Below are 13,919 nucleotides of genomic sequence, written 5' to 3'. Positions count from 1 at the left end.
GGGCTATTTTCATGAAGGCACTTGGAGAAAGTGCTGCATCCCCTGACCTCTGCTAACCCTGGGGTTTGCAAGAAACCCAAACACCAAGTCACTTCCTGGAGGAGAGCTAATCACCTATGAGAAGAGCTTCCATTAGAGACTAAACCAAGCTCAGCCTCAACCCGCCCTCCCTCATCTGAAGAAAGGTTCAGCCACAAAATCCCTGAGGTAGAAGTGATTAGCCTCTGATTGTATTTACCAGTATCTGTTTGGATGGGGGAAGCAACTGTAGGACAGCAGCTGGTTTTGATTCCGCAGCAGTGCTGAAGGATCCCGCTGAGCTCAGCAGTGCTGATTGGCTTCCTGATTCTCCACTGTTGTCCCCAAAAGCTTTGTCTGGTTCGTGGACACCTCAAAAATTACTTTGAAAGTTTTCCCTCTTGTTCTTGGGAAAAGTTGCCTATCCTTTTAGCAAACAAGAGTGACTTGTGATTTTTAGGATGTATTGAAGAAGATACTTTCATTCTTTCTAGGTGCTGAACCTACAGTGTCTTCTCAACTCGAAGTTACCTTTTATTGTCAGCAGATTTTAAGAGGCGTGCTGGGGATCTGTGACCAGGAATTACTGTTTGAAGTAAAGCTTAGCTTTCCTCATCTAGGATACATATTGTGCCCCCCTTTTAAAAGGAAAACTGCAGTCCCTTGATTCTTACTGCAACATGTGCATTTGTTGGAGGCAGTGGGAATTATTTTAATGAGGCAAGAACACAATAATTTTGGACTGCCATATTCAAGGCTTATCTCTGGTATCACCTTGCTTATGATCTTGGGCAAGAGGTGTGTATTGCTTCTCCCACCTGTCACACAAGAAACAACTTGTCTAACAGTGACTGAGCTCACTGCTGGAGAAGGACTTTGAATGCCCTTTGTAAATGCTACATTAGACCATGTTAAGGGATCTAAAGCTATGTTGGAGTTCTAGAAGGCATGTCTGAAGGACCTGACAGCACGTGATGTCTGTAAAAGTGGTTAAGATTGCTTTGTAAGAGATTCTGTCTAATTCTGTTCTTTAAATTTCTTTCCCATAATGCCTCCAGCAGTAGGAGACAAAGAGTGCGGTTTCTATTAAATGCAAAGAAAGGCAGGAGACTTCTAGAGTTGCAAGATAAATTTTATTAGAGAGATTCGGCATTATTTTACACTTTTAAAAATAATCTACATTACAACAATTAGAAGGTTCCCTCCTTGTCTATGCTTGCTGAGAGCTCAATGTTAAGACTATCGGAACAGTGAATTTTTATTAGATTATTTTTGTATTTAGACTAAAGGTACTCATGGGATGTTATATTCCAGTTTCTGGTGAATAGAAGATGGGTTTTTTCGTAAATTGCCCTCTAGTATGGTTAGTAAGAACTGTTCTGAATGGGTTTAGGTATCTGTGCCAGTCTTTGAACGTTGGTGGTGCTAACAGAACTGAACTGATACTGATATTGGCATGACAGTGGTAGTAGTAGTTGCACTTGTGCATACATGTCTGCTGTGTAGTTGAATAACTGAGATTTGGAGATCAGGTGTTACAAAAGTCTAAGTGAAAATGGGTTTGTACTCATAGCAGTGTGAGTACCTGTGAATGCAGGTGTATTTAGAGGTGAATTGTGTTTGCAGTTATTGATGGACAAGCCTAAGGAGCACCCATGTACATAAGGGTGCATAGCTACATGTGAAAGGGACATAGGACACTTGGAGAAAAACCCAAACTGGCAAGTTTTGCTTTGATTTCAGTCTAGAGCAGGTTTTGTCTGAGTGTCAACCATTTTCTGATGTAATCCAGGACATGAGAGGAGGCTGTAGTTGCAATTAATAACCTTCTTAGTAGGGGTAAGGGGCCAAAGTGCCCCGAATACGAACAGCAGAATGCTGATACCTTTTTCCATATCAGCCTGCCTTAGAGCACTGAAGTGGGGAAGGAGGAAAGATCAGAGTGCAGATGAGTGGAAGATGAATGCAGTACACTGTGTGGTACAGATGGCTCAGGAAAATCTACTCCATATTCTCACAGGTATCCTCACTGATTTGTGGAATATTGGAAGGAACATTATTTTCTTCTTCCCTGTCACTCTCCCCTAAATTCTGGAGATGACAGACGTTATTACACTACAGCCAAGGCTCTTGACATGTTTCTAGTCCCACCATATGGATGATGGACTAATGTAGATATTGGAGTATGGTAACATGGACTCTGTTTTCATAATGGTAGCAAACATGTGGAAACAGTGCTGGCTTTTGATCCAAATAGCCACATTTCAGTAGGTAATCAGGAATACCAGCATTTGTACGCCTCTTTATTAAGGCAACATGATATTTGTTCCTACTGCATGGAAATAAAATGTTGCTTCTCTGTGCGACAGAGCAGATGGTTCTGCTCGATGCAGTGCTGTCCTTGCCCTACCCACCCAGGAAGTAAAGAGAAGGCCGGCATTTGAAATGGAAGTATTGCCACTGCGGAAGGACAATTACTCTGATACACGTGACAGCGTAAGATTCTGTAATAAGAAGGTGTCTGGCAGTGACTGGGAACCAGCGTATTACCTAACTGGTGCTTCCCTGGCAACTGATAAAAGCATAGGGTAAAAAGAAATACCCACCTGTTCTGCATCAGGACTGTAGTCTTGTCTGGCTGTGTATAATCACATTCAGATCTGTTGTATCTCATAGGATGTGCAAGGGGCAGTGTGTGTGCCCACAGAGGAGCTGCTCTGAGCTGAGTTTCTAGCTATCCTGAAAGCATAGGCTGGCTGATGAGGCAACTCTTGCACACAATTGATTGTGGACTATTAACCTATGCTCAGAAATCAATATTCACTTAACACCACATTTTAACAGGCAAATGCAGTACAAAACAGCAGTTACACAGTGCACACATTTACACTCAGAATAAACAGGTCATGAAATATCTTGGCAGAGGAGGAGATTGGGCAGGCAGCACAGAAGGGGACAATGACAACTTGAGTATGTGGGAAGGTAGAAGGCAGTTGCAGCTCCCAGAGATTTTTGCAACTGAATGTCCCAGGGGTTTTGTGGTCAATACAGCTTCAAAGAGCTGTATGCATTCTCTAAGTGTTACAAAGAAGGTTGGTCCTGAGGCCAGGCAAGATAAGACTAAATTTACTGGGGCTGAGCACAGAAATTCATCTTAACCCACAAAACCCAAATCTGTTGCTAACCATGATAGTGGATGATATGTGTATGTTGCAAGGGGCAAAACAGAAGCAAGAATATAAACAGTAGTATAGTGTCCTTGATCTGGGATGGTATTTTTCATATACTTAGAAGAATAGATTTGAAAAGGGAACAGAAACTAATCCAGAACTGGTGTTTACCAGGGACATTATGGGTATGTTTATTGAGCTTTACTTGTAACCCACCCTGGAGCACAGACTTGTAGTCTTTAGGGTGATAAGCTGTGCTCTACCTTGAGGAGCAGACCCACCTGACCTCCTGAAGTTCAACAAGGCCAAGTGCAAGGTCCCACACCTGGGTTGGGACAATCCCCAGTACCAATACAGACTGGGGGATGAATGGACTGAGAGCAGCCCTGCAGAAAAGGACTTGGGGATGCTGGCGGATGAAAAATTGGACATGAGCCGGGAACGTGCGCTTGCAGCCCAGAAAGCCGTATCCTATCCTGGGCTGCACAAAAAGAAGAGTGGCCAGAAGGTCGAGGGAGGGGATTCTCCCCCTCTACTCTACCCCACCTGGAGTCCTGCGTCCAGCTCTGGGGTGCCCAGAACAAAACAGACACGGACCCGTTTGAGCGGGTCCAGAGGAGGCCACGAAAACCATGAGAGGGCTGGCACACCCCTCCTGTGAAGAGAGACTGAGACAGTTGGCGTGGCTCAGCCTGGAGGAGAGAAGGCTGCGGAGACCTTATTGTGGCCTTTCAATATATAAAGGGGGATCATGAAACAGAGAGAGGCTTTTTACCAGGGCCTGTAGTGACAGGACAAGGGGCAGTGGGTTTGAACTGCAAGAGGGTAGTTTAGGCTGGACATAAGGAAGAAATTTTCTATGATGGAAGCGGTGAGGCCCTGGCACAGGTTGCCCAGAGAAGCTGTGGCTGCCCTCTCCCTCGAAGGGTTCAAGGCCAGGTTGGACGGGGCTTTGGGCAACCTGGGCTAGTGGAAGGTGTCCCTGCCTGGGGCAGGGGGGTGGCACTAGATGGGCTTTAAGGTCCCTTTCAAACCAAACCATTCAATGATTGTATGCCTGAGGAAGAGCTCCAGAAGGTGGGGTGGTAGGACACACTGTGTCAGGTCCCTCCCTGCAGTCAGAAATCAAACCTGCACAAGTTCTGACAGAACTCAGACCTTTGTTTTAAAATACTGTGCTGGAATATTAGCTTGACTGTTACTCAGAATGCTAACATGGCAGAAGCAATGGTGGGCACCGTATCTGCAGAGCTTAGTGCAAACTGATGGGGTGACCATGGGGCACAAGTTAGCGGGAGGTTTTCAGTGACTGCTGTTCTGGGTTAAAGCCGTTCCATTCCTTTTTCTGGAAGCCTTCTGCTTCCCAAAGGTAAAGCAGTAGTGGGAGGTGCCTGGATATGGAATAATATTAATATATGGGAAGGAAAGATGATGCCATTTATGCCAAGTTAATGTGGGCTCAGCAACAGGGGCAGGAACAGAGCCAGAGACGGCCAAGAAATAGGAGCTCCAGAGTATACAGAGGAGGCCATGGGCATACTGCTGTGCTCGGAGATGTCTCGCTGTGTCTTCCTTTCAGCCACCTAGGAAATGAAAGGAGGAATGAATCCCAGTTAGATACACGCTCAAACATCTGGCTGCAGAGCATCCAGTTCTGAGCATTGCAAGGCTGTAGGGGAACTCCTGCAGCCAGGCAGCACAGCCTGTTTCTGCCTGTCTGTGGAAGGAATAGCTCAAGGTGAAGCGGTCCAGGGTTCTGCATGCATGTGGCATCCCTCACTTTGATGTCCAAAGTCACGCATTTCCAGATCCAGGGTTTTTCAGCTACTGTCTCTAGGCCACTGGACTCGCTGCTTTGTGAAGGCAACAAAGCGATTCATACCTGGGACATTTCCGAAGCAAGGGATGTGCTGGCACTGTCTCCTTGGAAGCTTAGGGAAGATGAATAAAATAAGTCTTCCTGCCTTTCTACAGCTGTCTGCTTCAGGTGCATTTGAGACCAAATGGTATTTTCTGCAAACAGAAGTAAAGCAAGAGTATTACTGTGCTTTTCTTGTGCACACCTTGGAGTCTAGTGAGCAGAAGTCCAGGGGAGCTGTTTTAGGAAATGCACTCACAGGTTGTGTGGGTTTCGTTTAGAAAATACATATTCTCTGTTCAGTGAATGGCCTGTTAGTTTGTGGGTTTACTTGTGAGGTTGAGCAGACTGCAAAGCCAATTTGCACTGTACTTGGGGACCTTTGGGTCCCTTTGGGACTTTTCCCAGCTGTCGATTTTGTAAGGGGCAGGTATGTAGCATCTCAGATGGAGTTGAGGTTGTAGGTGTATCTCTAGTACTGGGTGTAAGGCTTTTCTATACAGCAGGAGGTAGGTTTAAATATTAATCATCTAATGATGCTGGTTTCTTTGCTATCCTTTGGAAGCTTTTACAAACATAAAATATTTAAATCTTATTAAGGTCTGTTGCTAAAATGCTAGGGAGATAAATACAGACTCAGGATTACGTAGTTGCACGTAACGGGATTTTTGTAACTGCTGTGCTGCTGAATCCAGTAACGGGGTCTGTGTCAGGAGCTAGTTATCTCGACCAAGTGAGTGAGGGCAAAAGGCCCTCAGGCCAGGAAAGGAGGGGGAGGAGGGGAACCCAAACCCTATAATCCTGGTGCACTGATGTAGTTACTCAGCAACCTATGGATACAGCATGTCTGACCTCCCCTTGTGATTTTTTTTTTTTTTTTTTTTGCAACCCCTTCATTTGAATGCTGTTTGGAAATAGCTTCGTGGTGTTTGAGATAACAGAAGTGTCACCAAAAGATACAGAAACACTTCTGAAAGCAGAGCCAGGCTGGTCCCATAGGTTGGACAGGAGATCATGGAGACACTGCAGGAGATGACAGAACTATACGCAAGAGCAGTGCACTGTAGGATCTTGAAATCAACAGGATGGGAATTTCCCTGTGCTGAGCAGTTTCTCTGATTCTGCAAAATGACTGATGCTTACCGAGGCATCTGTTGTTCTCAAACATGCCGAGTATCTGGTCACACTTCTCCTTCTGGTTGCCGCTGCTCTCACATGTGCACCACAGGGAGACCTCCACACTGGAGTTACTGACGTAGTTGGGTGTCATGGGTGTGCCTGTCCCAAACCCACGGAAACTGGAATCAGGATTTACTTCACCACACGAAAGAAGCCTCACTAGTGCTGTCACGCTACAGGGAATGCTGGAGGCAGAAGCCTTCCACCGCGATATGCACGTTACCCCAGAGAGGCCGGGAGCCCCTACGAGACCACCCAGGCCTGGTCAATCTACGCAACGTCTGCTGAGCTGGGAGGAGGTCTGGAGGTGCCCACCCCTGCCTCGGGCAGTCTGCTGGCGAGGCACATGGGTACCCGTAGCTGGTGCAAGCATTAGATCAAGGGGTGTGAAGCATCTGCAGGGACTCCACTGCTGTACTGGTGTACGGCAGCGCAAGGCGCGCGGGCTCCCGCTGGAGCTGGCAACACTGTGTGGCCAAAGGCCTTTTGCCAAACAAATGCTGCACACCTGTAACTGCCATTCAGCCAGAGGTCACTTAGCACAAAACCAACAAAGACATCTGGAAAACCGGAAGGTATAGACTAGATTTACAGCTTCAGAGATATTGCTGCTCTTTACAGCTCCTCTTTTGAGCTGCTCTGAAAAAGTATTAGCAGGTTGGCAGTGAATGCCCAAACCCAAAGATGACCTTCCTCTAACAGCTGGTAGTGCCGTGTTCTGGCTGGCCCTGAGGAAACAGTGTGTACAACACTAACAAACCATCGGGATGGCAGTGAGGGAATGTCATGTTTAATCACTGCTGTGATGAGATGTCACTCCTGCAGCAGGAATGGCAGTTCATACAGGCCCAGAGTGCCCTGTTAGTCAGGCGTTTAGAGCACCTTGCACCAGCTGATGGTGCAAACAGGTGTTCAGAAATCTCAGGCAAGCGCTGCTGAGTCGACAGTAGAGGGATAAATGCCACGGAAGGATAAATGCCACGGAAGGGCTCTCTTTGGGCTGCATTTACCTCAGAAGCAAGAGGGAGCAATAGCATCAATTAGGCTAAGGATATTCATTGGTATACCGAGCACTATCTCCTGCAGGAGAGCAAGATGGTCCTTCACAGCATCGGGGTGTGCCTGCAAGTCTGTGGCCTGAAAGCATCTGCCCTGCGTGTTGCTGTGGGTATCACTTACCAATCATCCCCATGTAAGCCTGCAGGCATGCAGCATGGTTGTGCTGAGAGCAACCATCTGGAGACATGTCTGCAGGTTGACAGTTTTGTTGGAAGTCAGCCAGTCGGGATCTGTAGGAAGGAAAATGAGACTATCAGTGTCTATGCTGTTCTCTTCTCTTGGCTAGTGTCCGCTGCTGCCAGACCTACTTGCAGATATGGTCTTCTAAGCAGGAGTCCAGAAGCCAGAGGCAATTGGGTTTGGTGTTAGAGTGGAAGGAACAGTCAGGAACAATAGTTTTCCGGCGTCGTTCTCCACAAAGTTCATCCTGACATGGACAGAATAGGATCCTTCTGGTGAAATCCTCAGACACTTTCTCAAAGAAATTCCTTAGCCCTCTGTGGCATTTGCGACGGTCGCATGTGTCCTCGCTTCCTGCTCCCTTGGTGCAGATAGAGGCATATTCTGTGCGCAGACGAACGCACTTCTTGCTCAGATTACAGACATGAGTTGCTTTCAGGCATGGATTTGTTGCATCTCCTGCTAACTGTGAGCCTATAAAGCCAAAAGAAACCCAGAGACAGTGAGGCAAGTCTCCAGAAGAGATTCTGTGTGGAAATAGGAGTAGCCCTTACTTGGTGGTCAGATTGGGAACATCAGAAAGAACAAAGCAAGTTAGTCCTGCTGTGTGCCTGTAGTATGACGCTGCAGTTACGTTAGTTACAAAACTGTATTTTTTATTGGCTCGTGCCGGGGTGTTTGTTTCAGAGAAAGCATCGCTGTGGGTTATTCCCTGTTTCATGGGCCCGGATCTGTGGCTATATTTACACTTGGTGGGGGTACAAATTTAAGCAGGATCCAGAACAGGTTTCCTCTGATTAAAGGGGCCATTACCCCAAACTGTTCTTCTTGACAATTTTCAGCCCTGAAAAGGTAAGAAAGGGCAGCACTGTATCCTATAACCATTACAATCCTTACCTGATAACAGAGCTGCCAGTTTATTATAATCTGTCTTCCAATGTTCTTCGTTTGCTGGATTCTCATAGGGAGAGGTCTCCAAATTGAAGTAACCTAGGCAAGATACAAGATACTTTATGCAGTGGGAGAAATGCTTTGTGATCAGTGTTTTTTGGTGGGTTTTTTTTTCATTTATTTTTTCTCTTATTTGTGCCTGGCTGTTCCCTCAGGCTGGAGTTCAGAGATGCTCTGTCTTGCCCAAAGCCAAATGCCAAGATTGGTTCTGCTAGAGATGTAAAGGTATTACCATGTAAAAACAGCCTTACATTTTGTCATCAGATTTTCTCTAGATGGAATTTGGTCTATGTTGTCATTTGGCTTTTTTCAGCTTCAGTACCAGTGAGGAGATGTGCAGCACAGGCAGCCTTTGGTGGGAGGCCAAGAAGAAGCATCCCACTAAAGCTGGAAAGAAGCAGCAAGGTTAAGGGTGCCACTACAGTGCGTGTCATAATCACACGTCATTTTCAGTGATGGGTAGAGACGACGATTTTGAGGTTATTTTTCACAGCAGCCTCCCCTCAGAGCATTAAATCTAACTGCCTCAGAGTAGCTGCCTTTGTCTCTTAGGGTCCCTGGTGTGTTGGAAGGGCTGGTCTCAGACCAGACCAGCTTCCTCTGCTTATCAAACAGAGCAGGAATGAATTCTCTTCACTAGGAGATGTGGTTCCAAAGTGATACCTGCAGTATTGGGAAGTGGCCTTTCACAGTTGTTTTCAGATGGGGGGGGCAGGGTGAGTCTCAGTAGTACCTTGTAAACTCATGTTATTTCATCTCACCATCTGTCATGCTGGAATGAACAGTCCAGAAGACGCGCAAGCAGTGCTCCTGTCTCTTCATGCGCCGGTGACACTTGCAGTGCAGCAAAGAGCTGTTTCCCAGGGTGAGCTCTGCATTCAGACATCTGACCCTGCTGTCGTGATCCAGCGGAAGGACGCGAGTCTTGGCCAGGGCACAGTCTTCCAGGGTCCTGTAGGTGACATTGCAGGCAGGGTCCGAGAGGCACAGCTGTTCTGCTGTGATGCAGTCGCTCCTTGGCAGAGCCAGGAGGTCTCCTGGGCAGGCAGGGAAAAGACTGTTAGGATCACGATCATGACGGATGCCACACGAGCACCTTGTCATTGCTCTGTAGGCATCTGTGTTCAGTAAGGACTCCTCTCAAGAGGCAAAACTGGTTGGGGGCTCTCATACGGAGAAGTAAGGAACGATAGCTGTCTCCATTTAGAAGCCGAAGGATGAGCATTCATGTATGAAAGAGGGAACAGAAGGTTAAAGAAAAGTCTCAACAATAATCTTAATAAACCCTTTTTTTTATCACCCTTAACTCTTTCAACTTGGCCAGGATCAGGGATGGCTTTATATTTTATGGAATAGTAAATCCCTGTGGAAACCTTGGGGTTGCAGAGGCCTGCTTTGAAGCAGCTCTTCTATCTGGGTAATGAAAACCGCAGCGCAATAAGCCCGTAGTAACACCACACTGTCTGCTGTGAGTCAGTGCTGCTGCCCTTGCTAAAGTGGATATACTGGTCATTAAGAGATGTACCAAGAAAGCCATTTGTAGGGTGTAAAAACAACTACTTTACTGAGCTTCGGAACTTAAGAATAAGAATGAGCATTTTTTGCATAATAGAATAAATCCTTAACATAAGATGCAAGTAGCTTCATATAGAAGTGCTGATATGAACTGAATTTAAGTACATAGAATCCAGTCCCTGAAACCCCTGCCAAAAATGCTGGGATGCAGGCTGCACCTGCCAGCTTTCCTCTTTTGGTTGAGTGTGAACTCTGAGGACACCTTGGGGGGGGTGTGTGTGTGTGTGTATTTGCATAATACATGCACTGATTATATATATGTATATGCACACACGCACCACCTTATGTGGAAGTATTAAATAATCTCAATTTAACAATATAATCTTTAAAACTAGACTTTGCTTTCATCATTTTCAATTTTGCATATGGACTGTTGTCTCATAAGGTAATACTGGGGTGATACCTAGCATTATGTTGTTACAGGTAGGTGAATTCAGTCCACAATCTTTCTTCACTTCTGTAGTAGGGGAATCTGTGTTTACCATACAAGTACAAGGAGGATCTGGAGCAAGACTGTTTGCTAATAACATTTACATACAGCCAAGTATGTTTCTTCCCTTCAGGTTAGTTTCGCTTGGCTGGTTTTAGGAAATGACTGTGCTGAGCCTTACATCTACTTTTAAGGTCCTTTGGGTACATGATTTTACCAATCATTCTCCTGTTCAGCAGGTGCAGTAGCACTATTCCAGTCTGCCTTCACTACAGATCAGAGGATGATCTTGGTAGAGCTCATCTTACCCAGTATACTGTCTTCACCATCTGTTCTCTCACCTCCTTCTCTTTTGCTGGCTCCATCAGTTTATTTGCTGTAAGCAGTAGGGTGCATAATTCTGTGCTAATCTGCTTCTCAAACTTTCTACTTTTCCTACAGCCCACTAGTGCTATCTAGGTGTCTTTGTCTCACTTGTACACATCTCTTGGCTTTTCTAGCAAGTTACTGTGCTTTGTTGTTCCCGAAGCTGTTACCCAGAGACTGTATGACTCTGTAAGCTTCCTGAACAAACGGCTCATCAGAATGCTTTGTACCAGCACAGGGGGATTTGCTTTGGCATTATACCTCGGCACAACCTTAACGAACGTTCTGAGTGTGATTACATCCTGTAAGGTTGCAGTCAGTGCAAATTCTCAATAGCAAATCCGTCCCTTCTCTCCAGTGGCCTTTGGAGCCCTAAACTTGAGCTCACTGATCTACCCCACCAGCCCAGACCCAAGTACCATCTCCCCCAGGATCCCATCTCCAACACTGGCTTGCAGCAGCTGTTGTAGGAAGTTCATAAAAGGACAGGCTGCACTTTCCTAGCCTTAAGAATTCTGCTCAGCAAGCACCTGAGCTTGAAGTGCCTTTTTTAAAACTTGAAAAAGTGATATGGTAATTGCCAGGGTAGAGCAGAGCTGGGTCTAAGTGGATGGACTGTGTTTCTACCACAGGCCTGTACCATATGCTTCAGCTGAAGCTGCTGTAAACCTCAAATTTAAAACAGTCCTCCTCTACAGACATTGTTTCATAGATACATGCATTGTCTTAAGCCCTAATATTTGACATATTGTTTCATTTTTTTTAAAACCTTGTCTTAGTATTCCAGAAAATAACTGGAAAGAATGAGAAAGCTAATTCTTTCCTAGACCCATGGTCTAGGTTGCAGCACATGTTTAAGATGTATGTGTGTGGGAGTCCCTTCTGTAGTTTGAAAAAAGAAAGTTAAAAGGTAATAATCAATTCACAAGCTGTATTTACACCTTAGAAAAAAAGGGGTAGGTAATACAATAATACACCTTTATTCTGCCTTTTCACCCCACATCTTGTCCTACGTATTTGTGTTATTTTGATGCCCCGGTGCACCATGCTACTGAAAGAGGGGGTGATTGCAGAAGGCAAACCTTTCCTTTATTAAGCAGTTATCAAAGAAGTATTAGTATTGGGGAATAGAAAATTGTGGGAATTCTATTGTAATCATGTCGCCACAAGTGCTACCGCGGTGTTGTGCAGGAGCCCATTTTCCTCATCATCACTGTGATATTCAGCAGCTCTGCTTGTTCTGGGTGTAAAGCACGGCCATCCCCCAGCCAGGGGCTAGGAACGCTTCAGAGCGGTTTGGTAATTTCAGTGTTTCTGCTCACCTCAGCCCTGAAGACTCCACAAGAGACGAACGGGAAGGAGGAATAATCTCTCTCTTCTGCTCCTGGGACGTGCAGGAGCAGGAGGCAGAGCAGGGCGAGCGGCAGCATCTCTGCGGGAGCCCCCCGATTGCTCCGGGCAAACTGAGCCTCTCCCCAAACTACCGCCCGGGAGCAGTTCCGAGGAGGGGCGCGGGGAGAGGTATCAAACCAACCGCTGGGCGAAGGCGGGGCGAGGGGGTACGGCGGGAGCGGCGAGGCCGGTCGGGCTGCAGCGGCGGCTTTGTGCTTCCCTGCCGCGGCGAGGGACCCGCTCCCGGCCGCCTCCTCCCCCCACCCCCCCGCGGTCGCGAAGCGACCCCGTCCCCTCGGGTGCCCGGAGGCCGCCCGCCCCCCGCTCCGCTCGCGGTTCACGTTTCGGCCGGTGCCGCTCTCCCGGTTTGAAACACACGTGTGTGTGTGTGTGTGTGTGTGTGTGTGTGTTCCCCCCCCCCCGCCGCCTGCGCCCGGGGCAGCTGCTGCCCGCGGAACGGCCCGACGGGGCGGGAGCCCGGAGCGGGGACGCGAGCGAGCGGCGCCGGGACGCAGGTGGCCCCGAGGGGCGGCGGCGCGGACCCCGCTCGCCGGGAGAGGGACGGGGGACGCGCCGCGCTGCCCCGCCACCCCCAGCCCGCCCTGTCCGCCGCCCCGCGGCCCGGGCGCTGTTACCGGCTCGGGAGAGGAGCAGCCCCAGGAGTAGGGCGGGCCCCATGCTGGAGCCCGGCGGTCGGCGGCTCCGAGCTCCGGGGCCGCAGCTCACATGCTGCGCAGCCCGGCGGCGTCTGAGCGGCCCCGGCCCGCCCCGCCCCGCCCCGGTCCGCCCGGCCCGCCCCGCCCCACGGCCCGGCCCGCCCCGCCCCGGAGCACGGCTGCGGCGGGGGGGGCACTGCCCGCCGAGCGCTGTCCGTCCGTCCGTCCGTCCGCGGGGCCCCGGCGGGGGTGCCGGGCCGGGCGGGCGGAGCGGCGGGGCTGCCCGCGGTCCGTCCCCGGAGCGCCCAGGGGAGCTGCCGGGCCCCCGGGGCAGGACGCGCGTCCCGGGCGAGAGTCCCACAGGCGTTTCGAAAGGGGCTGGGGAGGATTTTCGATCGTTCGGGCGTTTGTTGACTCATCCTCGCACCGAGCGCGGAGCCGGGCCGGGCTGCGCAGCGCCGAGCACCCCGGGGCGCCCTTCGGGGGGAGCCTGGAGCGGCGGGAGCGTTTCCGGGGGCCGGGACACGGCGGGGGGGCGAGGGAGCGGCGGGGCCCGGCCCTGGGCAGAGCCCTGGGTGTCGGCAGCGCCGAGCGCCTGCCCGCGCGTGGGCAGCCGGGCTCGTTCTTGAACAGATCCTGCTTTAGTCCGCGTCCTGGGGTCAGCCGAACCCGGGGGAAGTCACGGTCCGACACGGGCACGGCCAGCGTTAGAATGTGAAAGTGAGGCAAACCCTTCGTAGGTCCATTGTTTGCACGAGTAGAGACGTACCCCATCTGCCCGAAAAGCCCAACAGAAAGGGTAAAAATTGTGCAAACACATGAAGTATTCACAATCCAATTCAGCGGTGCCCTCCTCTTCTTGGGCTCTGAAAAAATCAGTCCTCCTGCTTGCTGCGGGGAGTGCTGTGAGACAATTCTTCTGAATGTGAGCGAGCTGTCCACAAACGCTGGAGGCTCTTCTTCGTGCTTAAGGGGGAGAGAAAAATCATTCTCACCATGGCTTGAAGTCTAATCAAAGTCGAATAGTTGGAGGAGCTTAAGAAAAATGGTGGATGGGACAGAGCCTTTTTAACTTTGTAGTGAAT

At 49.0% G+C, this 13,919-nt stretch overlaps 1 protein-coding gene across 2 annotated transcripts; it reads right to left on the bottom strand.

The window, feature by feature from the left end:
• Positions 1–1,129: 1,129 nt before the first annotated feature.
• LOC141929256 (GDNF family receptor alpha-4-like) lies at positions 1,130–12,917 on the bottom strand. 2 transcript variants are annotated; one of them, XM_074838454.1, is made up of 8 exons: positions 12,814–12,917; positions 9,177–9,452; positions 8,362–8,454; positions 7,593–7,938; positions 7,405–7,514; positions 6,190–6,324; positions 5,071–5,201; positions 1,130–4,771 (listed from the first exon to the last, which is right to left on the bottom strand). In XM_074838454.1, exons 1-8 carry the CDS (start codon positions 12,854–12,856, stop codon positions 4,637–4,639), a joined length of 1,269 nt encoding a protein of 422 aa, XP_074694555.1. In that variant the 5' UTR covers positions 12,857–12,917; the 3' UTR covers positions 1,130–4,636. The 2 variants fall into 2 exon arrangements, with proteins under 2 accessions (XP_074694555.1, XP_074694554.1); XM_074838453.1 differs by lacking the exon at positions 12,814–12,917 and having other exon boundaries at positions 9,177–10,055.
• Between the last annotated feature and the right edge of the window lie 1,002 nt (positions 12,918–13,919).

The sequence above is a fragment of the Strix aluco genome, chromosome 13 (genome assembly GCF_031877795.1).
Source record: "Strix aluco isolate bStrAlu1 chromosome 13, bStrAlu1.hap1, whole genome shotgun sequence".
Lineage (NCBI taxonomy): Eukaryota > Metazoa > Chordata > Aves > Strigiformes > Strigidae > Strix > Strix aluco.
This window is presented reverse-complemented; position numbering and strand designations above follow the sequence as displayed.

Bases quoted from the DNA above. Each gene is read 5' to 3' on its own strand.
- LOC141929256 (XM_074838453.1), bottom strand. From the start codon at position 9,519: ATGACAAGGTGCTCGTGTGGCATCCGTCATGATCGTGATCCTAACAGT. The intron at 8,455-9,176 runs GTGAGATGAAAT...TATCTTGCCTAG, and splicing joins TCATTCCAGCATGACAGATG to GTTACTTCAATTTGGAGACC. The intron at 7,515-7,592 runs GTAGGTCTGGCA...TCCTTCCTACAG, and splicing joins TTAGAAGACCATATCTGCAA to ATCCCGACTGGCTGACTTCC.